This window comes from Somniosus microcephalus, chromosome 2, assembly GCF_052327205.1.
Source record: "Somniosus microcephalus isolate GS21.2 chromosome 2, FLI_Smic_1.0, whole genome shotgun sequence".
NCBI lineage: Eukaryota > Metazoa > Chordata > Chondrichthyes > Squaliformes > Somniosidae > Somniosus > Somniosus microcephalus.
The window spans coordinates 47,189,866-47,214,122 of record NC_140988.1 but is presented as its reverse complement, the minus strand read 5'-3'; the positions used below and the strand labels follow the sequence as shown (position 1 = coordinate 47,214,122).

The following is a 24,257-nucleotide window of genomic DNA, read 5'->3' as shown; positions in this document are numbered from 1 at the left end:
TGAATCCAAATCTGTTGAGTCGCAACCGACCATCAACATCCTTGGCTACTGCGTAGGCAATAGTATCATTAAGCCAGACCCAGAAAGACTTCGCCCGCTCCAAGAGCTCCCGTCACCTAAGAATCCGGCTTCTTTACGTCGGGCTCTCGGTCTGTTTGCATACTACGCTAAATGGATTCCTCATTTTTCGGACAAAATCCAACCCTTGCTGCATGCTAGATCATTTCCACTGGGAACAGCGGCTGTTGCAGCCTTTAACCTTCTCAAAAAACAGTTGGAGAAAGCGGCTCTTCACTCCATCGATGAGAATCTCCCTTTCGTGGTTGAATGTGATGCCTCGGAGGTGGCGATCTCGGCTACTCTGAATCAGGAAGGTCGTCCTGTAGCATTTATGTCCAGGACCTTACAAGGTGCCGAGCTACATTATCCTCCGGTTGAGAAAGAAGCCACAGCCATCATAGAGGCAGTACGGAAGTGGAACCATTTTCTAGCTCGCCAGCACTTTACATTGATCACGGACCAACGATCAGTCGCCTTCATGCTCGATAATCGAAAACGAACCAAAATTAAGAATAATAAAATACAACTTTGGAGGATGGAACTGGCCTCTTTTGGTTATACCATTCTCTATCGGCCTGGCAAGGAGAATGTGGCCCCGGACACCCTCACACGGGCATTCTGCTCCACTATGTCATCCTCCACTCTCATGGATGTCCACAATGGTTTGTGTCATCCTGGCGTTACGCGCATGCTACATTTCGTACGATCACGGAATCTCCCTTTTTCCACTGGAGATGTAAAGAAAATATGCTCAGAATGCCGGCTTTGTGCGGAATTAAAACCTCAGTTCTTCCGCCCCTCAGATGGTATACTCATACATGCAACCCAACCGATGCAACGACTTAGCATCGATTTTAAGGGCCCAGTGCCCTCTTCAACTCGGAACACATATTTGCTCACCATGATCGACGAATATTCACGTTTTCCGTTTGCCTTCCCCTGCTCCAATATGCTGGCGTCCACAGTAATCTGCTGCCTTGAGCAGGTATTTTCTCTCTGTGGCATGCCGGCTTATATTCACTCAGACCGGGGTCCATCCTTTATGTCAAGGGAACTCAAGGACTACCTCTCAGAACGGGGAATTGCTGCAAGCAAAACAACACCATACCATCCCATCGGAAATGGGCAGGTAGAGAGGTATAACGGTATCATCTGGAATTCCGTACGTCTCGCTTTAAGATCTCGGGGCCTACCAGACCAGCAATGGGAAACAGTGCTTCCGGATGCATTGCACTCTATACGGTCCCTGCTTTCTACAGCCACAAATACTACACCTCATGAGCGGTTCTTTGGATTCCAGCGTCGCTCATCTCATGGAACATCACTCCCGTCATGGCTAACTACTCCTGGACCTGTATTACTCCGAAGATACGTTCGGACGTCTAAAAATGACCCTCTTGTAGACGAGGTCGAACTAACCGATGCCAACCCCACCTATGCAAACATACGATATTCCGACGGCCGAGAATCTACCGTATCATTACGGGATCTGGCTCCCTGCCCACCAGGACCTAGTGGGACATCGGGTGATGGCATTTCACCAGGAAACTCTTGGGACCTATCGGGTACCCCTCTCCAGGATCCTGATCGGACACCAACTAGCTTGGTGCCGGCAGAACCCCGTGCTCAAGGTTGCGACCCTCCCAGTACCGTGCATGAAAGTACTGATCCGCCACAGACCAGCTCTGCACCTCCCTCTGAACAGAGGCAGTCCGACTTTGAACCTATTGGGGCTCGCACTCGAAGCCATGATCTCCCCGACCCTTCACAGGGCAATCCAGGCCACACAGACTCCGACCAATGGCCAACCGCATGTAAGCGGACCAGCGACCCTCTACGACGGGAATCCAAACGGGTACGACTCTTCCTTGTTCGGCGGCTGCGGACCAAAAGGTAGACCACAGCCTCCTAATCCTGCAGGAGGGAAGAATGTGATAAAAATGCTAACTTCCGGGAAGTTATGTCATCACTTCCTGTGAACTATGAACTATGAACTGTGTACATACCTCACTTCCTGTAAATGTCACTTCCTGTTGGACTGGTATAAATACTGGTCTGTTCAGTATTGTAAGAGGCTTCTACCAGAGGCATGGTAAAGACCTCTCTTGTATATAGTGTGTTTATAAGTTACTTAAAGCTTACTTTAAAGTTACTTGATGGTCAGTCTCCTTTTCTTACATCAGTGCCTTTGGAACTATAGGGGTCATTTTACAAATTTGCACTCCCTGAAAGTTAGGCTTATGCTCCCCAAAAGTTTCTGTCTATTCATTTTGAGGAATGAAAAGTTGTGAGGAGCGTGTGCCCAAATTCCTGATATGTGCTCCTGGTGGGTGAAGCTCTGTGCTCGGAGCTCAAATTGGTAAATTAATTTATATATCAGCAGGAGTCACTGGTTTTGTGAGAGGAGGGGAAAAAAAGGAGAGAGGAAAATAGGTGCAAGTTATGGAGAGTCTGACTGTGCGCGGGTGAGGAACGGGCTGAATCACGTGCCTTCTGATGTTTTTAATGAGGCTTATTTGGAATTATAATGGTATGGTTTAAAAAAAAAACATACACATCAGGTGTTATACCATGGTGTCAGAGATGAGAGCCAGGGTGTAAGGTGTGATCTGCTCTTCCCAATACAGATATCTGAACAACATATACAAAAGAGGGGTTTGCAAAGACTAAAGTGGTATTCATTTACTTATCTGCAATGAATGGTTTGCTCACAGCTGCTCAAAAATTAATTATTGAAGATGCCATTCTTCAAATAAAATTAAAATAAAGTGAATGTATCAGTTTATCCTGTTGCCAACCTACTGTTTGATATCTAATCGGCTAGTAACCAGGAACCTAATGATCTTGTTGGTTTAATTTCAGTCTGAAGATTATTATGACATGCGACGTCTGTATGTGATACTGGGTTCCTGTCTGTTCTTCAAGGTGAGTCTGTTGATAGTTAGAAGATAAGAGTTGAGTAAAGGTATCAAACTGTAACTTGAAGCCTGAGCAACAATATTATCAGTGTTAACTGATCCATGAGCTTGACTAATAGGAGAAATGTACTGACATTGTATCTGGTTATCAGGGAATTTGTGCAGAATGGGACTTGAATAGTGGAACACAGCTAATCTTTTTGAAATATAAATAAAATATTAAACTGATATTTCTACTACAAGGTAAAAGATTGAATTCTCAGTGGGTTAAGCAGTTATTACACAATAGACCAAACAGATTTTACTGTATAATGAAGTTTGTGTGTTTTTAAGAGAACGGTGTGTCATCAGTATGAAGGACTCTTGACAGATTTCATGCTGAAACCTAATTAACTAGATTTCAGCATGAAATCCGCCAGACTATACAACAAAATTGAGTGATGTTGAAAGATGTAAATGGTTGTTTTCAGATTTAAAACATACAGGGGGAGAAATTCGGTAGGCAGCGCCTCCAATTAGCGCCTAAAGAGGCCGAGAAGTGGGGCATTAGCCAATTTTCGGCCGGGCGCAGTGAACCCAGCGCCTCCTCCCATATTGAGTGGGCATTTTGCGCCGGCGCTAAACCACGGGCGCAAGCAGATCATAATGTCATTTCAGTGTGCAACGCCTTTTGGGCGCCCCGGACCGGAAATTCAGTGTTGCGCCCCTCCGTTCCGCCTGGCGCTAATAAGGACTGCTTACCTGGAACGTTCCCCAGTCGCTCTCGGGCTAGGGGGGCGCTCTTTAAAGGGGACTGTACTGGTATAAAAGCGGCAGCCATTTTGGGAGCACAACTTCCTCGAGACTTTCACAGAGTTGCTGAGCTGCACTCTGAGAGCCATTGCACCAGTGAGCCAGCGCTGGCCAGAGGAACTTCAGCCTTCTGACCATCACCTTGCTGCTGGTGAGCATTTACAACATTTACAATTTCTTGTGCGCTATTATTATGGGGGCTGCATTGGAGGGGAACGTCCTGCTGCTGAACCATCTGGAAAGGGCACAGAGACGCAGGGAGAGAGGGGCAGGAATGGCCAGATGGAGGAGGGCCAACAGACGTCGCCACACCAGACCTTACGCTGCCAGGGTTTTCCGACAGCAGTTCTCTTACTTGAACATGTCAGAGGAGCAGTGTCTTAGAAGGCTGCGCTTCAGAAAGGAGGTGGTGACTGAGCTGTGCCACCTGCTTCAGCCAGATCTGCAGCCTCAGATAAGGTGCAGGACCTCTCTGTCGGTGGCTGTCAAGATGACTGTTGCCCTGAATTTCTATGCGAGCGGCTCCTTCCAGGCCGCAACTGGGGACATCGCTAACATATCGCAGTTTGAGGTGCATTGCTGCATCCGTCAAGTAACAGATGCCCTATTTAAAAGGAGGCGGCAGTACATCTCCTTCCCTGTGACACTGGAGAAGCAGCGGGAGCGCGCAGAGGGCTTCGCAGTAATAGCGGACTTCCCCATGGTGTAGGGCGCCATTGACTGCACGCACGTGGCTTTGCGGGCGCCTGTTTTGAATCCGGAAGAGTTCCGCAACCGCAAGGGGTTCCATTCCTTGAATATTCAGCTGGTCTGTGACCACCGACAGCTGATCCTCGCAGTCAATGCGCAGTTCCCTGGCAGCAGCCACGACGCCTTCATCCTGCGCCAGACTTCAGTTGCAGACCTATTCGAGGCCCCGGCTCACCCAGGAGGCTGGCTTCTCGGTGACAAGGGCTATCCTCTGTGCCCATGGCTGATGACCCCGCTCCGTTCGCCCAGCACCCCTGCTGAAGAGCGCTACAATGCGAGCCATCAGGCGACGAGGAACATTGTGGAGCACACAATCGGTGTGCTGAAGCAGCGGTTCCGCTGTCTGGACCATTCCGGAGGCGCCTTGCAGTACTCACCAGAGCGTGTCTCCCACTTCGTGGTTGTCTGTTGCATGCTGCATAACCTCGCCATCCTACGCACCCAGCCAATGCCACCAGACATTGAAGCACCAGCGGAGGAGGAGGAGGACCAAGACGGGAGGGAGGTACAAACTGGATGGGCCATCCGTCAGAGGCTGATAAGCCGCTTCTAGGCCCCTCTGACGGAATGCTTGGTGCCATTCGATGAGGAGGAATGGAACCATCCGGATAACTCAAAGCCTATGAAGGGCAGTGAATGTAAATATCAGACATGGCCAATGTAAATTAAAAAAGTTGTTTATTTCGCTAAATGTGCTTCCTTCCAACATGACAAAGCAATGGCAACAGAAAGCAAAACTAACACACTAACACATAAGTGACTCGCACACCCGGGAGACTATCCAAAACATTACTAACATTCAGACCAGCATCCACGGCCTTGATTTCTACAAATAAGACGTCTCAGCTGCACCTTCTACTCTTTCCCCCTTGATGGTGATCTACTTCTCTTGCGAGATCGGCCCCTTCCCTCCCTGCAGCTCCTCCGTAATGGGACCCCAGTGGCTGCATCAAGGCTGGGGGAGGCCTGCTGGCTGTCCGAAAGCGCAGATGCCCCTGAGGGACGTCCTGGACGACCTCTGGCCTTGGAGGGCCCAGATGCTGACTGCTCCAACTGTGCATGGGTGGAAGCAGTCTGTCCTGCAGGTGGTGGCAGCTGCAGTGAAGACGTGCCAGTGGTGGCATCAGGAATGCTGACATCCTGAGAGTGGACAGCAGCTCCCTGGTCGACCGACACACTGGCACTCTGACGGGGCAGCACCGCAGCATGCGCACCAATCGGCTGGTCCACAGATTGATGCCCTGCTGTGGTGCTGCAAGGGCCCCGGGTAATCCCGCCTGATCCAGCGAGGGTGGCAGCAGTCATTGGTCGCGTGGCCTCAATATGCGTCTGCATGAGACCAGCGAGTGACTGCGTGGCAGCACTCAGCACTTGCGTGGCAGGTGCCAGTGCTTCGGTGAAGCCCTGGACAGTTCTTTCCAGTGCTTCGCTGAAGGCCGGGACAGTCCTTTCCACTGCTTCGGTCAAGCCCTGGACAGTCCTTTCCAGTGCTGCCCCGAAGCCGTGGACAGTCCTTTCCAGTGATGCCCCGAAGTCCTGGACAGTCCGTTCCAGTGCTGCCCCAAAGTCCTGCGCACTCCTTGCCTGTGCTGCCCCGAAGTCCTGCGCACTCCTTGCCTGTGCTGCCCCGAAGTCCTGCGCACTCCTTGCCTGTGCTGCCCCGAAGTCTTGGACACTCCTTGCCAGTGTCTCGATGGATTCAGGCATCCTTGCCACTGCAGCCATGAGCTCTGTGCCTGAGCCGAGCCTGGGCGCTCATTTCTGCGAGGGAACGCACCTCTTCTGCGTTCTGTGCAGCAGTACTCGCGGCCTGACTCGCCCTCCGGGGAGACGCGAGCTTCCCTACCCCCCTTGCGTTGCTGCAGCCCGCTGGTTCCTGGAACTGCTTCCTCCTCAGAGCATTCCCCCCCACTCCCCTCCAGGGAAGTAGTCTCCCCAGTCTGCAGAGGGGCTGGCTCGCCTGAGGGTGGCAGGGATGGTCCAGCTTCCTCCTGCTCGTCGCCTCCGGAGTCAGTGGCAGTGGCAGCTTGAGGGCCCGGCTCCCGAGCTGGTGATGCAGCATCTGAAAGCAGGGAGGTTGAAGAGTGGCTTTAGCGAAAGGACAGCGTGGCAGCAAGGGATGCATGAGTGCTGCAATGCTCTGACGTGGGTCCAGAGTGAAAAAGCATGCTGGTGGGGGGAAGAAGTGGAAGGAGAGAATTCAAAAAGGTGATGACCTTACCATCGCTGTGCACAATGGGGTCGGCAGCTCCAGTGGTGACAGGACCAGTCATCCGGCCTCCAACAGTCTGGTGGACTCGTTCCTCCAGGTCCGTCAGTGTCTGCAGCTGAGGAGGGCCTCCTCCAGTGCGAAGCTGCTCCCTCCGGTTCCTGGCCAGCTTGGCCTGCAGGAGAAAGGACGGGAAGTGATGAAACATGCTGGCCTGAGCTGACATCACATGCCCCCATGGTAGATTAGCCCTTCCATTATGCATTGAGCTGACATCACATGCCCCCATGGTAGAATAGCCCTTCCATTATGCATTGAGCTGAATGTGCGTGTGTGTTTCCAGAAAGGGCCATGGGTGCTGGCTGACAGATGGCCATTGGGGCTTCGCGCACCCTCTGGCCATAATGTTAGGTGCAGATGGAGGGATGAAGAAGATGGCGAAAAAGGCACTCACCCTAACGACCCGAATGAGGTCGTTGAACTTCTTCCTGCATTGCACAGGAGACCTGGCCACCACGCTAGTTGAGGTGACTCTTTGAGAAACTTCCCTCCAAGGCCCTGCGGTACTCGCTCTGATGAGGCCTCCTGCCATTGTTGGGGACAGCACAGCTCGCCGGCGCTCCACTTCGCCAACCAAAGCATCCAATGCCCCATCAGTAAAGCGCTCCGCTCTCTGCCTCACCCTCTCCATATGTTCAAAGTTTGGAACGCCACAGAAAGCACAGCGCCGATTTTGAGGCCTGCAAGGCGCAGAGTGTGGCTGCTGCTCCTAATTGACCTGCCCCTTTAAGAGCTGGCCGGCGCCAGCATGTCTCGGGGTAATCGATTATTGACAGCACCTGCGCTGCGCCCGGCCGCCGACATATTGAGTAGCACCGCCGGGTTAGCACCTTAAGACTCCCGTGCAGCGCCTGAATCAACGCCGCAATCACCTTTAGGGGCGCAGCAACCCAATATCGCTCGAGGTGGCGATAAGTTGCGCCTGGCGATAAAATTTGCGCAGCGACAATTCTAATGCCCCAAACGGGGCTATACCCAATTTCTCCCCCACAATATATTAAGTCTGTAATGAAACCCATAATTTTTTATCACAATACCTAAAATTTCCATTTGGATTTGAGTATCGAGCATATTTGTATTCCAAATCAGCTTCCCTGCTTCTATTTTTTATTTGTTTTAAACGCATATGAATGGAATTGTCTACTTGCAAGTATGAAATTGTTGAGTGCATGATACCATCACTTCTTCCTGTTGGATAAATATGCACCCAACAGATTCTCAACAGTTTTGAAATCTGTTCAAAATTATTTACACATAACAATGTAAAATTACTGAACAGATATAGAAAAAGGACAAAACAGCAAATTAATTTGTAGTGGATGTAAAATGATCTCTATATGTCATAACACACCTGTCATATTTCAGGATGCTTGACCATTTTTACCGTGGAAGAATCTGGGTGCTATTTATATTGAAGTGTTACTTTTAAGTTAAATTGAGTTCCTAGAGGTTTAACATCCACTTTGCAGTCAGGGGGTGAGGGAGAGAAGGAAAATGTCCAAACAACCAGTAATACAGTGACTGCTGATGTTGATGGGTTGACTCCTTACCTTCACCTGGTTATGGTGAATGATACAGTCACAAGGAGATTTCAAGACATTGGTTCAGGGAGGAGAAGGAGCCAAGAAAGCCCAGCGAATGACTGCCACAATGTGAGGGGAAAAGTTGTCCACATTCGGGAACTTTGGCTTTCCACAGAGATGTCCATGACCAGAGTTTGGCTGAAATAAATAGCAGCAGTGGACATCTGTTCATCCTTGCCATTTGATGTTTTGATAGGAAATTACATGGATACTGAAGTTCTAGATAAGCAATTTGGGAAAGAGTAGGTCAGAGCAAGATAGTGAAGAGTGTCCTTCAATTAGCATCCAGATCATAGGGTGAGCCTGTTGATGGTTAGAAGATAAGAGTTGAGTAAAGGTGTCAAACTGTAACTTGAAGTCTGAGCAACAATATTATCAGTGTTAACTAATCCATGAACTTGACTAATAGGAAAACTGTACTGACATTGTATCTGGTTATATGGGGATTTGAGCAGAATGGGACTTGAACAGTGGAACACAGCTGATCTTTCTGAAATATATAGAAAATACTAAACTGATATTTCTACTACAAGGTAAAAGATTGAATTCCTAGTGGGTTAAGCAGTTACTACACGGAAGCTCAACGTAAACTCGAGGAACAGCACCTCATCTTCCGATTAGGCACTTTACAGCCTTCCGGACTCAATATTGAGTTCAACAATTTCAGATCATAACCTCGGCCCCTATTACATTTTTACTTATATTTTTTATCCACACCTTTGTTTTGGTTTCCCCCCCCCCACTTTCCTTTTTTTTCTCTCTCCCACATGGCAGCTGTCTCCCATTCTGCCAGCACATTTCACACCTAATCTAGAGCCGTCTTTTGTCTCCACTTGTCCTATCACCATCTCGTCTCATTTTGAATACCTCTTAATGCCTCTTCTCTTTTGTTCTCTCCCAGCCTGGCCTCTTAATCTATTTCATTTCCTGTGCCTCTTTAGTCTTGATAAAGGGTTTTGACCTGAAACGTTGACTCTAATTTCTCTCCACGGATGTTGCCTGGCCTGCTGAGTTTTTCCATCATTTTCTGTTGTTATTTTGGATTTCCAGCATCTGCAGTATTTTGCTATCGTACTACACAATAGACATCAGTTACTACGCACTGCCATCAGGTTGGCCCCAAGATTGAGTGCATGTATCACGATGCTATTTTTTTTTTGTCCTGATGTAAGTACACCAATGCATCCCAGGTTACGTACAACTAGATATTGAGCAGTATGGGCAAACTCCTGGTTGTAAGAGATACAAGGTGCACTTATGGGAGAGACCATTGTCACAGAACCCAGGAGAATATCTAAAACAAACCTGAAATGTGATCTGCGTCCAAGTCGTGGGAGAGTGACCTGATACAGCCTCTGTTGGCCAGCTTGAAAATGAAAACCTGGCGTTCCATGCATGCACAAATCCCTTGTGCTGGTACTGTGATCCTTTCATCACTGCAAAGTTAATGCACTGCCATCAGGTTGGCCCCAAGATTGAGTGCATGTATCATGATGCTCTTTTTTTTTGTCCTGATGTAAGTACACTGATGCACGGGACTGACTCAGCATAATTACAAGGCAATGAGGGAGCTCCAAGTACCGGCAGTAGATTGGAAGATTGGTGATAAAGTGGGTCTCTGCTGCCGTTGGCTGAACAAAGATCAGTAATTTTACATTTGCCAATATCATCAACAGTTTGAGACCCGCCTCTGCATGAGTTGACAGTGCTAAACAAATATAACTTCTATCAGTGATGGCTGTGGGGCTTTTAGGTGAATGCTTGTGAAATAGTGCATAATTGGTTTGTAGCTCAGGGAGCCAGCAGTGCAAGAGATCTGCAAATTTTGTATGTTTTAATAAGATCACCTCCCAGAGAATATAGGCCTATTCTACTCAATCTCTCCTCAGAGGACAGCACTCTCATCCCATGAATCAATCTAGTGAACCTTTGTTGCACCCTCTCCCAAGGCAAGTATATCCTTCCTTAGGTAAGGAGACCAAAACTGTACACAGTACTCCAGGTGTGGTCTCACCAAAGAGCTATATGATTGCAGCAATACATCCTTACTCTTGTACTCCAACCCCCTTGCAATAAAGGCTAAACTACCATTTGCCTTCCTAATTGCTTGCTGTACCTGCATGTTAACTTGTGTTTTCTGTACAAGGACACCCAAATCCGTCTGCATACCAACATTTACTAGTCTCTCACCTTTTTAAAAAATATTCTGCTTTTCCATTCTTCCTACCAAAGTTCACACTAATAGCTTCCGCCGTTATTACCTCTTTAAAACTGATGCAATTTCAGGATGTAGGGCATGCGCATCTAAATCTGGAAATCCTGAAGTTGCAATCAGTCGTTCACTGCACCAACACAGGCTGCATTGTGCACCTCCCTGCGCTACAAGATTATAAAGGAGCTTCACTTGCAGCATGCAGAAGCACTACACAACATTTTGACTGGCATAACACATAGGACTGAAGTTGAGATATTGAAGGAACTAAGACAGCTTCAGAGAGGGCACAAGAGGGAGAAATTAACTATGCAAAGTTATGATTTTTTTATACTTGTTCTCTGGATTTGGGCAACTACATAGGATTACATAGGATATACGGCACAGAAACAGGCCATTCGGCCCACCCAGTTCATGCCTATGCTTCACTCGAGCCTCCTCCTGTCTTTCCTCATCTAAATCTATCAGCATAACCCTCTATTCCCTTCTCCATCATATGCTTGTCCAACCTCCCCTTAAATGCATCTATACTATTCGCTTCAACCACTCCCTGTGGTAGTGAGTTCCACATTCTCACCACTCTTTGGGTAAAGAAGTTTCTTATGAATTCCCTATTGGATTTCTTGGTGATTATCTTATGTTGATGGCCTCTAGTTATGCTCTTCACCACAAGTGGAAACATTCTCCCTGTATCCACTCTATCAAAACCTTTCATAATTTTAAAGACCTCTATTAGGTCACCCCTCAGCCTTCTTTCAAGAGAAAAGAGACCCAGCCTGTTCATCCTTTCCTGATATGTATACCTTCGTATTTCTGGTATCATCCTTGTAAATCTTCTCTGCACCCTCTCCAGTGCTTCTATATCCTTTTTATAATATGTTGACCAGAACTGCACACTGTAATCTTAAGTGTGGTCTAACCAAGGTTCGATACAGGTATAGCATAACTTCCCTACTTTTCAATTCTATCCCCTAGAAATAAACCCTAGTTCTTGGTTTGTGTTTTTTATGTAAGAAATCACACAACACCAGGTTATAGTCCAACAGCTTTATTTGAAATCACAAGCTTTTGGGGCGCTGCTCCTTCATCAGGTGAAGTGGAGAGATGCATAAAAACACAGCTTATATAGTCAGAGAATAATGTCAGATGTTTACAGGTAATCTTTCTAACTGCCATTTATCACACCTTGGCAGAGAGATAATCACAGCAACCAAAGGTGTAAATGGTGTCCAAACAGGTTAGTCAGGAAAACATTACATCAAAGAACAATGAGGTGGGGTCACAAGGGATCAAATGTTGCAGATGCTGGGGTCTGTATGAAAAACAAAAAAACAGACAAAAAACATTTTTTTTGCTGGAAATCACAGCAGGTCCGGCCGCATCTGTGTGGAGAGAACAAGCCAACGATGACTCGAGTCTGGATGACCCTACGTCAGGTGGGGTTACATGTAGCGTGACATGAACCCAAGATCCCGGTTCAGGCCGTCCTCATGGGTGCAGAACTTGGCTATCAGTTTCTGCTCGATGATTTTGCGTTGTCGTGTGTCTCGAAGGCCGCCTTGGAGAATGCTTACCCGAAGATCGGAGGCTGAATGTCCTTGACTGCTGAAGTGTTCCCCGACTGGGAGGGAACACTCCTGCCTGGCGATTGTTGCGCGGTGTCTGTTCATCCGTTGTCGCAGTGTCTGCATGGTCTCGCCGATGTAGCATGCTCTGGGGCATCCTTTCCTGCAACGTATGAGGTAGACAATGTTGGCTGAGTCACATGAGTATGTACCATGTACCTGGTGGGTGGTGTCCTCACGTGTGATGATGGTATCTGTGTTGATGATCTGGCATGTCTTGCAGAGGTTGCTGTGGCAGGGTTGTGTGGTGTCGTGGTCGTTGTTCTCCTGAAAGCTGGGTAATTTGCTGCGAACGATGGTCTGTTTGAGGTTAGGCGGCTGTTTGAAGGCGAGTAGTGGAGGCGTGGGGATGGCCTTAGCGAGGTGTTCGTCGTCATCGATGACATGTTGAAGGCTGCGAAGAACATGGTGTAGTTTCTCCACTCCGGGGAAGTACTGGACGATGAAGGGTACTCTGTTGGTTGTGTCCCGTGTTTGTCTTCTGAGGAGGTCTATGCGATTTTTCGCTGTGGCCCGTCGGAACTGTTGATCGACGAGTCGAGCGTCATATCCCGTTCTTACGAGGGCATCTTTCAGCGTCTGTAGGTGTCCATCACATTCCTCCTCGTCTGAGCAGATCCTGTGTATTCGCAGGGCTTGTCCATAGGGGATGGCTTCTTTAACGGGGTTAGGGTGGAAGCTGGAGAAGTGGAGCATCGTGAGGTTGTCCGTGGGCTTGCGGTAGAGTGAAGTGCTGAGGTGTCCGTCTTTGATGGAGATTCGTGTGTCCAAGAATGAAACCGATTCTGAGGAGTAGTCCATGGTGAGTTTGATGGTGGGATGGAACTTGTTGATGTTATCGTGTAGTCTTTTCAGTGATTCTTCGCCGTGGGTCCATAGGAAGAAAATGTCGTCGATGTATCTGGTGTATAGCGTTGGTTGGAGGTCCTGTGCAGCGAAGAAGTCTTGCTCGAACTTGTGCATGAAGATGTTGGCGTATTGGGGTGCGAATTTGGTCCCCATGGCTGTTCCGTGTGTTTGGGTAAAGAACTGGTTGTCGAAGGTGAAGACATTGTGGTCAAGGATGAAGCGGATGAGTTGTAGGATGACGTCTGGAGATTGGCTGTTGTTGGTGTTGAGTACTGAGGCTGTCGCAGCGATGCAGTCATCGTGGGGTATACTGGTGTAGAGTGCCGAGACGTCCATCGTGGCGAGGAGTGTTCCTGGTTCGACTGGTCCGTGGGTGCTGAGTTTCTGTAAGAAGTCTGTAGTGTCCTGGCAGAAGCTGTGGGTTCCCTGTACGATGGGTTTCAGGATGCCCTCGACGTATCCAGAGAGGTTCTCACACAGGGTTCCGTTGCCTGATACGATAGGACGTCCGGGTGTGTTGGCTTTGTGTATCCTTGGGAGGCAGTAGAAGTCTCCGACGCGGGGAGTACGTGGGATGAGAGCGCATAGGATGCTTTGAAGGTCTGGATCGAAGGTCTTGATCAGTCTGTTGAGTTGGCGGGTGTGTTCTTTGGTCGGATCTGTGGGTAACTGTCTGTAGTGTTCCTGTTTGTCCAGTTGTCGGTATGCTTCTTTGCAATAGTCCGTTCTGTTCTGTATGACGATGGCTCCTCCTTTGTCTGCTGGTTTGATGACGATGTTGCGGTTGGTCTTGAGAGCGTGGATGGCATTGCATTGTGCTCGGGTGACATTCTGGACTGTCTTGTGAGTGCGGCTGATGAATCTGGCGTTGATGCATCTCCTGACAGCTTGAGCATACATGTCAAGCTTAGGGCAGCGACCCTCCGGAGGGGTCCAATTTGACTCTTTCTTCTTCGGTTGCTGCACTGCGGATCCCTCTGTCTGCTGGTCCGGATCATTGATTTGTCTCATTGGGTTCGCTGCTGATATCTTGGGATTTGTGGAAGACTTCCCGGAGCCTCATTCTCCTGATGAATTCCTCTGTGTCTGCCGCGAGACCGATGCGGTCCATTTTGGTGGTGGGGCAGAAATTGAGCCCTCGGCTGAGAACTTCAATTTCGTCTGGTTGAAGGGTGTGGTCGGACAGGCTGACGATGGACTTCCCTGTGGTTTCAACCGTGGTACCGGGAGAGGCTTGGTTGCTGCTGCTGGTGATGCCGAGTTTCTCAAGCTTCCTATTCTTGGTGTGCATGTAGGCAGCGTAGTTCCGTTGCCTCGTCTGTTTGGCGGTATCTCGTAGCTGGTCTGCTGTGTCCTGAGCACAGGCTGAGAACATGGACTCCATCTCGGTTTCGAGGTTGCGGCGTCTGCTGTAGAGCTGGTGTACGAGATGGTTGAGGAGTGTGCGAGAGGTATGACGGCAGAGTCTCTCAGCGTAGTCTGTGTTGTAGGTTGACTTGAGTGGGTTAGTGATCTGTAGTCCTTTCGGGATCTTGCCAAGGCGGCCTTCGAGACACACGACAACGCAAAATCATCGAACAGAAACTGATAGCCAAGTTCCGCACCCATGAGGACGGCCTGAACCGGGATCTTGGGTTCATGTCACGATACATGTAACCCCACCTGACGTAGGGTCATCCAGACTCAAGTCATCGTTGGCTTGTTCTCTCCACACAGATGCGGCCGGACCTGCTGTGATTTCCAGCAAAAAAAATGTTTTTGTCTTTTTTTGTTTTTCATACAGACCCCAGCATCTGCAACATTTGACCCCTTGTGACCCCACCTCATTGTTCTTTGATGTAATGTTTTCCTGACTAACCTGTTTGGACACCATTTACACCTTTGATTGCTGTGATTATCTCTCTGCCGAGGTGTGATAAATGGCAGTTAGAAAGATTACCTGTAAACATCTGACATTATTCTCTGACTATACAAGCTGTGTTTTTATGCATCTCTCCACTTCACCTGACGAAGGAGCAGCGCTCCAAAAGCTTGTGATTTCAAATAAAGCTGTTGGACTATAACCTGGTGTTGTGTGATTTCTTACATTTGTCCACCCCAGTCCAACACCGGCATCTCCACGCCATGTTTTTTTTATGGCCTTGCTAACCTGTGTCGCAACTTTGTGATTTGTGTATTTGTACTCCGAGAACCCTTTGTTCCTCTACCCCACCTAGACTCGCACCCTCCAAGTGATAAGTGACCTCCCTATTCTTCTTCCAAAAATGTAATACCTCACATTTATCTGTGTTGAACTTCATTTGCCAATTATTGACCCATTATGCAAGTTTATTAATGTCATCCTGTAATTTGTTGCAGTCCTCCTCAGTATTGACTATCCCCCCCAATTTGGTGTCATCTGCAAATTTAGAAATTGTGCTTTTGATTCCAAAGTCTGAATTGTTAATGTAAATTGTGAACAGTAGTGGTCTCAGCAGTGAGCCTTATGGAACTGTGAATAGCTACCCTTGACTCCCACCCTCTGCTTTCTGTCTTGAAGCCAGCCAGCAATCCATTCTGCTTGACAAAGGGTTTTCACCTGAAACGTTGACTCTATTTTCTCTCCACAGATGTTGCTTGGCCTGCTGAGTTTTTCCAGCATTTTCTGTTGTTATTTCGGATTTCCAGCATCTGCAGTATTTTGCTATCAATCCATTCTGCTACTTGTCTCCTGACTCCGCATTCTCTGACCTTGCTTATTTGTCTATTATGGGGTACCTTATCGAAGGCCTTTTGAAAACCCAGATGAATTACATCTACTGCATTACCATTGTCTACTCTCTCTGTTACCTCTTCAAAAAATTCAATAAGGTTGGTCAAGCAAGACTTTCCCTTTTGAAATCCATGCTGACTATTCATTATTATACTTTTCATTTCTAGATGTTCTTCTATTCTCTCCTTTAGTAGGGATTCCATTATTTTTCCTACCACCGATGTTAAGCTGACTGGTCTATAATTCCCTGGACAGGTTCTATCCCCCTTCTTAAATATAGGTATTACTTTAGCTATCCGTCAGTCCTCTGGCACTATACCTTTTTCGAACGAATTATTAAATATGTGTAGTAATGCCTCTGCTATCTCTTCCTGCGATTCTTTTAAAATGCGTGAATGCAATTCATCCAGACCAGGGGTTTTATCCTCTTTGAATTTGATTAGTTTATTTAATATATCCCCTTTTTTATTTTAAATGCACTTATCTCTACTCATCTCATCATCCAATGCCATGTCCATCTGTTCTGTCTCCCTGGTAAATACCGAAGCGAAATAATGATTTAATATTTCTGCCATCTCATTATCATTACATGTGGTATTGTCCTGTCTATCCCTTAATGGCCCTATTCCCATCCCATCCTTTTTTTATTGATGTGCCTGTAAAATATTTTGCTATTTTGTTTTATGTTCTTTGATAATTTAATTTCATAGTACCTCTTTGCCTTCCTAATTATTTTTTTGACTTCTCTCCTAATCTCTTCGTATTCTCTCTTATTATACACTCCTCCGCTGCCTATGTACTTAATGTATGCCTCTTTCCTTACCCTCAATTGTTCCCTTATGGCTTTATTCATCCATGGAGTCTCATTATTGTTTAGTTTGTTCTTTCCTTTCAGCAGAATATATTTTCCTGCACTCTGTTGAACACTGTTTTAAATATTTCCCATTGCTGTTCTACATCGTTGTTTGCCAATATTGTTGCCCTTTTTTTTCCCCAAGTTCTATTCTCAGCCCTTCAAAATCAGCTTTTCTCCAATTTATTTACCTGGTTTTTGTCATACTTATGTCCTTCTCTATTGTCCTCTTAAAGCGTATTATATTATGGTCACTATTGCCTAGATATTCCCCTACTTTTACTTCTCTTATCTGCTCTGGCTCATTCCCCATAACTAGATCCAATAGCGAATCCTTCCTTATTGGGCTTTTTACATATTGGGTTAGAAAGGAGTCCTGTAGACATTGTAGGAACTCCATTCCCTTGTCCTCTTTACCTACCTCTTCTGTCCAATTAATATCGAGGTATTTGAAATCCCCCATGATTATTATTCTATGTTTTTTACTCATTTCACTGACAAGCCTGCATTTATTGCCTAGCCGTACTTACCCTGAGAATGGGATGGTTAGTCTTCGCCTTGAACTGCTGCAGTCTTTGTAGTGATGGTGCTCCCAAAATGGTGTTAAGTAGGAAATTCCTGAATAACAATGATGAAGGAAGGGTGATATATGTTCAAGTTTAGGACAGTGTGTGACTTGGAGGGTAGCTTGGAGGTAATGGTGTTCCCAAGATTTTGTTGTTGTTCTTCACAGTGGTAGATGTTTTAAGGAAGGGAGGCGCTGTTGAAGTAAACTTGGTAAGTTACTGCAGTGCATCCTGTAGATCATACATACTGCAGCCACAATACGCCAGTGAAGTAGGAGGTGGATATTGAGACTGGTGACGGGTGCCAATGAAGCAAACTGCTATTTCCTGGATGGTATTGATCTTCAGTGTTGTTGCAGTTGCACTCATCCAGGCAAGTGGTGCATATGTCAGTCATCTCACTGCTGACTTGAGCCTTGTAGATGTTAGAGAGGCTTTAAGGGGTAGGAGATAAGCTATTCATCACAGAATACGTAGCCTCTGCCCTGCTTTTGTAGTCATGTGTTAATGTGATTGATCCAGTTAAGCTTCTGATCAATGGTGGCCACCAAGATGTTGATGACGAGGGACTCCATGATGATGATGCTGTTGAAAATCAATGGGAGTTCCTCTGCATAAGTGAAAACTGAGGTTAAACAGGTGTTTCACTTATGCTGAAGAGCACATACAAGTATGGTGCCAGTACTTCGATTTTGACTAAAGTCTGACTCCAAAGGCCTGGGTTTGAGCAATGTTGACAAATCTCAGTTGTGCAAGTTTGAGCAGGAAGTGTCATCTTCAGTTAGAATTTGCATACAACTAGCCATGACAGTTTAGTGTTGGTGTACAACCTGTACTTCTTGCAGAAATACAATATATTTGTAGCATTGTGACAAATAGCTTGAATTGCTTTTCAATGAGGTTGTGATTTTTACAATTGATTTTCTTTACTTTTGATCTTTATAGCAATCCTTTGCTAACCTTACTCTCTTGCATTTTTATTGTATTTTTAAGGGTTACTTGATTGGCAATCATTTGCCTAAAGATGACCTCCTCGACATTGCACTTTACTGCCAGCATTATTGCTTACTACCCCTAGCAGCGGAGCAAAGGATTGGTCAGCTGGTTATATGGCGTGAGATGTTTCCATATAGGCACCTTATATCAAGTCACGAACCGATCATTGAGGGTTACCAAGAGCCAAAAGGAAGATACTTTTTGCTAATTGTTGGTTTGGTATGCCTTAATTTATGTTTATATATATTTTCTTCTGATATGTAGGGCTGGATTGTACCTGCCGAGATGAGTTGGGGGCGGGACTGCTGCCAGCGGGTTCTAGTCCCACCCCCAGCGACGTCCGATGCACAGACACTATTTTCCCTTAATTGGCCTTGTTAAGCCCGCCCTGCAGGCTTACCGGCCAATTAAGGGAAAGCCGGTGTCAGTTGATGACGCTTCATCTGCCGGTTTTCTTAAAGGGACACGTACCATTTATTTTTGACAGATGATCTGTCAGTGTTTGACAGTATTGAGGTACTATCAAACACTGACTATCACTGTACAAAGGTGAGCCCTTGCACCCAGGCTCTCCAATGACTCTCTCCTTAGGATAAAACAGATGGCAGCTGCAGGTGAGGTTACAGAAGCGATCTGTCACTTTTCCCAATGAGGTGAGGCCACACAAACACTTCAAAGCTTGCCACCTACAGAAAAATCTAAACACATTAAAAATGACTTTTCCAACATCTCCTTACCTCTGATACTCACCAGTGTCCCATTGGATCCTTCACACCACTTCTGCAGCTGTCATCTATACACAGACCCACAGCACGCCTCACTTACCCTGGTGGGGTTCCCTGACGTCAGGAAGCCCACAGCAGAAGTCTCAAAATGGGAAAAAGCCTCTTAACTGCCTGTTAACTAACTTAACAGGCAGTTAAGTGGCTATAATCCTCTTCCCACCGCTAGGAATCGGGTCCCTGCACAAATCGGGAACCCGACTCCCGGGAAGATTGTTTGGAGGCGGGTTGGGAGCGGGACTCGCTCCCATTCTTTTTGATTTTCCCAGCAGACCCGCCTCCTCAGGGCTGGTAAAATCCAGTCCGTAGTGTAGTGCAGTTCCAATGCAAGCAAGAAAAAGAAAGTTATTGTTCATGTATTGTTGGGCTATAGACCTTTATGTGATGGTTCAGTTACTGATGTCATTTCTGTCATCATAGAAGTATGACGAGCCCTCATTTTTTGTGGTAGCGTGACCAAGGCGCTGGATTAAGATTCCAATCGCTGCGGGGGCATGGGTCGAATACCACCGCTGCCAGATCTTCTGGCATTGTTTATCCGGCATTGACACGATGGGCCAAATGGCCTCCTTCTGTGCTGTAAATTTCTATGATTCTAAGTAGTTACACCTTAAAATGTGCAACTACCTTCATAATTATGGGTATTTAAAATAATTTTGGTCATTCCATATAAATAGTCACTAGTTTAGTCCAACAGCATGAACCATCTCTAACTGTAAAAAAAAAACGCATTAGCACAAGCTTTAACAGCGCAAGTATAGAATAAGTAAAGTCCACTTGTCTTATCAAGTACCATGGGCTGACCCAACTTGCACAATATGCTGCAGGAGGTGAATTATAGATAAAATGTGCAAGAAAATAAAATTTACATTTTTTCAAGAAAAGCTGGAGGCAATTGTGTGAAACTCAGAATATCAGTCACCGCTCAACCCCAGCCAGTTGGATTCTAAGATAACACCTCCATGGTACCAGTAGCTCAGGAACCACTTTGCTCTGCAGAATACTTGTCATTTATGTCTGTAATTATCTTTATAGTAATCCAGTTCTGTTTTGATTGACATAGCATAAACTATGTGAGGAGTTTGTGGATTTCTTCATGGCCAGAATCAAGAGCATCTCCTCTGTTGCCTCTGCCTCTTCCTAACCCTTCCCGTCCTTATCCCTTTGACCTCCAACTTTCTTTCCAACTGAATCTTTCCCATGCCAGCTCCTGACCACCTAACTTTGCTTCCTCAGCTCCATTACTATATCATTCATATCCTCCCATATGCTTCCTACACCCTTTAAAACGCTCATCTTCACCCTGTTTAAAAATACTACCCTTTCCAACTACTGACTTGTCTTCAACCTTCTCTTTCTCTCAAATCTTGAACACATTGTTGCTTTGCAATTATTCTCACATCATTCCCACAAATTCCTGTTCAAGACTCTTCAATCATGCTTTCACCCCACCTGCAGCACTAAGACTGTGCTGGTCAGTCACAAATAATATTCTCCTCAATCTCCTAACCGTCTTTGATGCTGTCAATCTCACTATCCTATTCCAACATTTCTCCACCGTACACTTTTCTGACATTGCTCTTGATATGTTCCACTCCTTACTGTCATACTATAGATATTACATTACCTCCAACAGCTTTTTATACTGTACCCATCCGTTTACCTCTTATGTATCCCAAGGCTCTACTCGTAGTCCCTTTCTCTGTCATTTTTAGGGTACCCTCAGTGATGTTATTCGGAAGCACTAAGTCAGTTTCCACATGCCTGATGACAGTTGGCTTTGCCTCCTCCCGTTAAAGAAAAAAAGACTTGCATTTATCTTTCACGACCTCAGTGCCCCAAAGCGCTTTACAATGAAGTACAGGAAGCTCTCTTTTAACCGGCACCTAAATATCCAGAAACCTCTCTTAACCGGCAGAATTCAGGAGTCGGTTCAGGTAAGTTTTACAACATATTAGTGGCCGTGTAACTGGGGTTCCTGGATCTGTGGCCGTGTAACCGGGGTTCCTGCACCTGTGGCCGTGCAACAGGGACTCCTGGATCTGTGGCCATGTAACCGGGACTCCTGCACAAGTGCCGTGTAACCGGGGCTCCTGCACCTGTGGCCGTGTACGGGGCTCTCGTACCTTGGTAAATATACCTCTCTGTAATCCGGACTTTTTGATCAACCGGCACCACGCCGGTCCCGTCGGTGCCGGATAAAAAAGAGTTTCCTGTACTTTTAAGTGTAGTCACTGTTGTAATGTAGGAAACACGGCAGCCAATTTGTGCACTGCGAGGTCCTACATATAGCAATGTGATAATGACCAGATAATCCCTTTTAGTGGTGTTGGTTGAGGGATAAATATTGGACAGGGTATGGGGGAGAACTCCCCTGCTCTTAAAAGTAGTGTCATGGGCTCTTTTAAGTCCACCTGAGAGGGCAGACAAGGCCTTGGTTTGACGGCACCTCTGACAGTGCAGCACTCCCTCAGTACTACACTGAGTGTCAGCCTAGATTTTGTGCTCAAGTCTCTGGAGTGGGACTTGAACCCACAATCTTCTGACTCAGAAGTGAGAGTGCTAACACTGAGCCACAGCTGACTTATTAACCCCTATTATGGGAAACAAATTTTATTTTGTTTCCTACAGAATGTTGTATTTAAAAAGTCACCAGAATTTGTGAGTGTTGTGAGATTCTGAATTTATAATAATTCATTTTCTCTAAGGAATGTTCAAACAGCAGAAATAGGAAAAATCATGCCAGCTTTCAGTAGAATAATTTATAACCATCACATTTGGAATTGATTTGGTACTGGCCAGAATACGACAATAATTGGTTCCTTTTGATAACAATTATATGTATCAGTTCTAGGTTTAAAAAGTCAGAATAAATTGAAGAATCATAGAATCATACAGCACAGAAGGAGGCCATTTGGCCCACAATGTCTGGGCAAGCTCTTTGAAAGGTATCCAATTAGTCCCACTCCCCTGCTCTTTGTCCATAGCCCCAGAAATCTCCTTTTGATCAATAGTATTTGGACCTTTTATTAATATTATTTGATATGAAAATCTTTTAGTATTTAAAATGTAAAAATTAATTAAGGCTTGTATTTCTTCAGAGGCACTTTATGCTGTGTGTGCTGCTGGAAGCAGGAGGATGTGCATCCAAAGCAAATGGAAATCCAGGGCCAGACAGTGTTTATGTTGACCAAGTTAAAACAACCTTACTTCAGCTTGAGGGACTAGAAGCCAGTATACAAGATAGGCTGGGTAGTCCCGCCACTCCATGCCTATCATGTGCTGATTGGTTCCTTCCTTCTTCTCGTGACAAGTTTGAAAGTATCAGCAGTTCTCCTATCATCAGCAAGTTACAAGGTACATCTAAATCAACTCAATCACCAACAAGCCGAAGGACACTATTTGGAGACTCTAGCCTAAGGATGCAGAAGTCTAGTCCTCCAAGGAACAGTAGTGCCTCTGACAATGGTGGTGAAAGACACGGAAATGCAAGTTCCTTCAGTATGAACTTTAGTCCATATTCCACATCTGACATGCTCAAGAAGCATCCTCAAAGAGAGTCCCAAGGTTCTGGCGGATCTGAGGGCAGTGGAAGTATATTTAAGGTAAGGGGAGAAATCTGAAGAGGTATATAATCATGAAATTTCGGTGTGGAATTTATATATTTCAGTATTCTCCAATTAAATTATTATTTTCAAAATATTAGCCTAGAAATTCATGGCTTCTGGCAATGTAACGCCACTGTTTTCTGGGTGGGTGGAGAGGAATTCAGGGTAGAACCTGGTTCCAGTGGGTCTCCACCCCTTTTTTTTGCCCTTTGTGAAGTTTCAGCGGGGGCGGGTCACATCAGAAGAGAAGGTGAGATGTCACCAGCAAGGAATCCCACCAGTTCCACTCCATTGTCTAACCTAGTGCAATAAATTGCCATTCAGAAACCAACAAGTGTCAATTCACTTACCTTTCTAAAAAGAAAATGGGATGTTTGGCTGGAATCAGCAGGTGTACATCTAGTTTCCCAACAAGTAACGCTTCCAGTGCAAGCAGTGTGGTCCAGAATACCTCAATATTGCCATGCTGAGCTTTGTGTGCACTGTCTGTTCAGTGATACTCAAGTATAGATGCCCCCTCTTTCCATGTTGTTCTAACAACTTGTTATGGTTGGGGGTGGGGAGGGAGAGAGAGAGACCCTGCTGTCATAGCAGAGAGGGAAAGGAATTTTTTTTTTTATCCTCAGAGCCACCGCATCTGCTCTTTCCTATCCCCTGGTCCTAACCCTGCACTCTCTCCCAAGGTCAGCCCTAGCCTTTCCCCCTCCAGCCTGTCTCTCAATCCCTGTCAGCCCAGGTCTGGTTTCCAATTTCTGTGCATTCTGCTTATATTGCAGCAGCTCCCAGATGATCTCATCCTATCTGCATCTCACCTTGTTTCAGCCCAGGTATCTACCTCCCATCCAGTACATGCTGACTGGCATCTTTCTGCGTACCTTGGCCTTGATAAAATAAAATGTTTGAAGTAAAGAAACACGTGTGAGAGGCTTATGGAAAGTGAAAGACAAACAGGAAAGGAGATGGAAGGCTGGTCAGATTTGCAGGAAGTGAGAGAAAAAGAATAAGAAATAGAGTTGGAGACAGGGAGCTCTAGAGATTTAGGGCAGGATTTTCATTGGGCCGTGGAGGCGGGATTGGAGGCGTGTGGGGGGTTAAAATCCCGAAATCGGGGGGGGGGGGCACAAACCCATCCCGCACCTAACCCGCCTCCATGCCAGTTTCAAAGGAGGTGGGTACCCGACCCGCACTGGGACCCGCCTCCCCGAGGCGGGAAGGGGATTAGTGCCAATTAACTGACTGTTAACAGGTAGTTAACAGGCAGTTTTTAGCCTAATCCCTATTTTTAATGTTGAAGTGTGGGATTCCCGACGGCTCCAAACCACGCCAAGTTAGAGGAGGCGAACCGTCGGGATGAAGGACTTGGAGGGATCGAGATGTCCGGTGTTCAGGTGAGTGATGAGTGCAAAGGTAAGTGTGTTTGGTGTGTGTAAAGTGTTTAAATAAGTTTTACATACCTTTACTTACCTTTACAGCCTTCCTTCCTTCAGGTCTCGGGAGTCCCTCATCTCACCGGCACAGAAAGCAGAATGGCTGTGAGCTGTCAAAAATTGCATCATTCAGCTTTCTGTTCCGGGGAGATGTCTAAGTCATCCTGAGAGGAAGGAATTAACTTACAATACAGATTGTCAGTGTTTGACAGCTT

General features: G+C 46.4%; 1 protein-coding gene across 1 annotated transcript in view; it reads left to right on the top strand.

The window, feature by feature from the left end:
* intu (inturned planar cell polarity protein) overlaps positions 1 to 24,257 on the top strand; it is a 191,922-nt gene that overhangs the window by 128,193 nt on the left and 39,472 nt on the right. Inside the window, exons 9-11 of the mRNA XM_086005287.1 lie at positions 2,923 to 2,985; positions 18,223 to 18,444; positions 22,109 to 22,612. Coding sequence (XP_085861413.1) covers positions 2,923 to 2,985; positions 18,223 to 18,444; positions 22,109 to 22,612 — 789 coding nt within the window. The remainder of the gene's footprint in view (positions 1 to 2,922; positions 2,986 to 18,222; positions 18,445 to 22,108; positions 22,613 to 24,257) is intronic.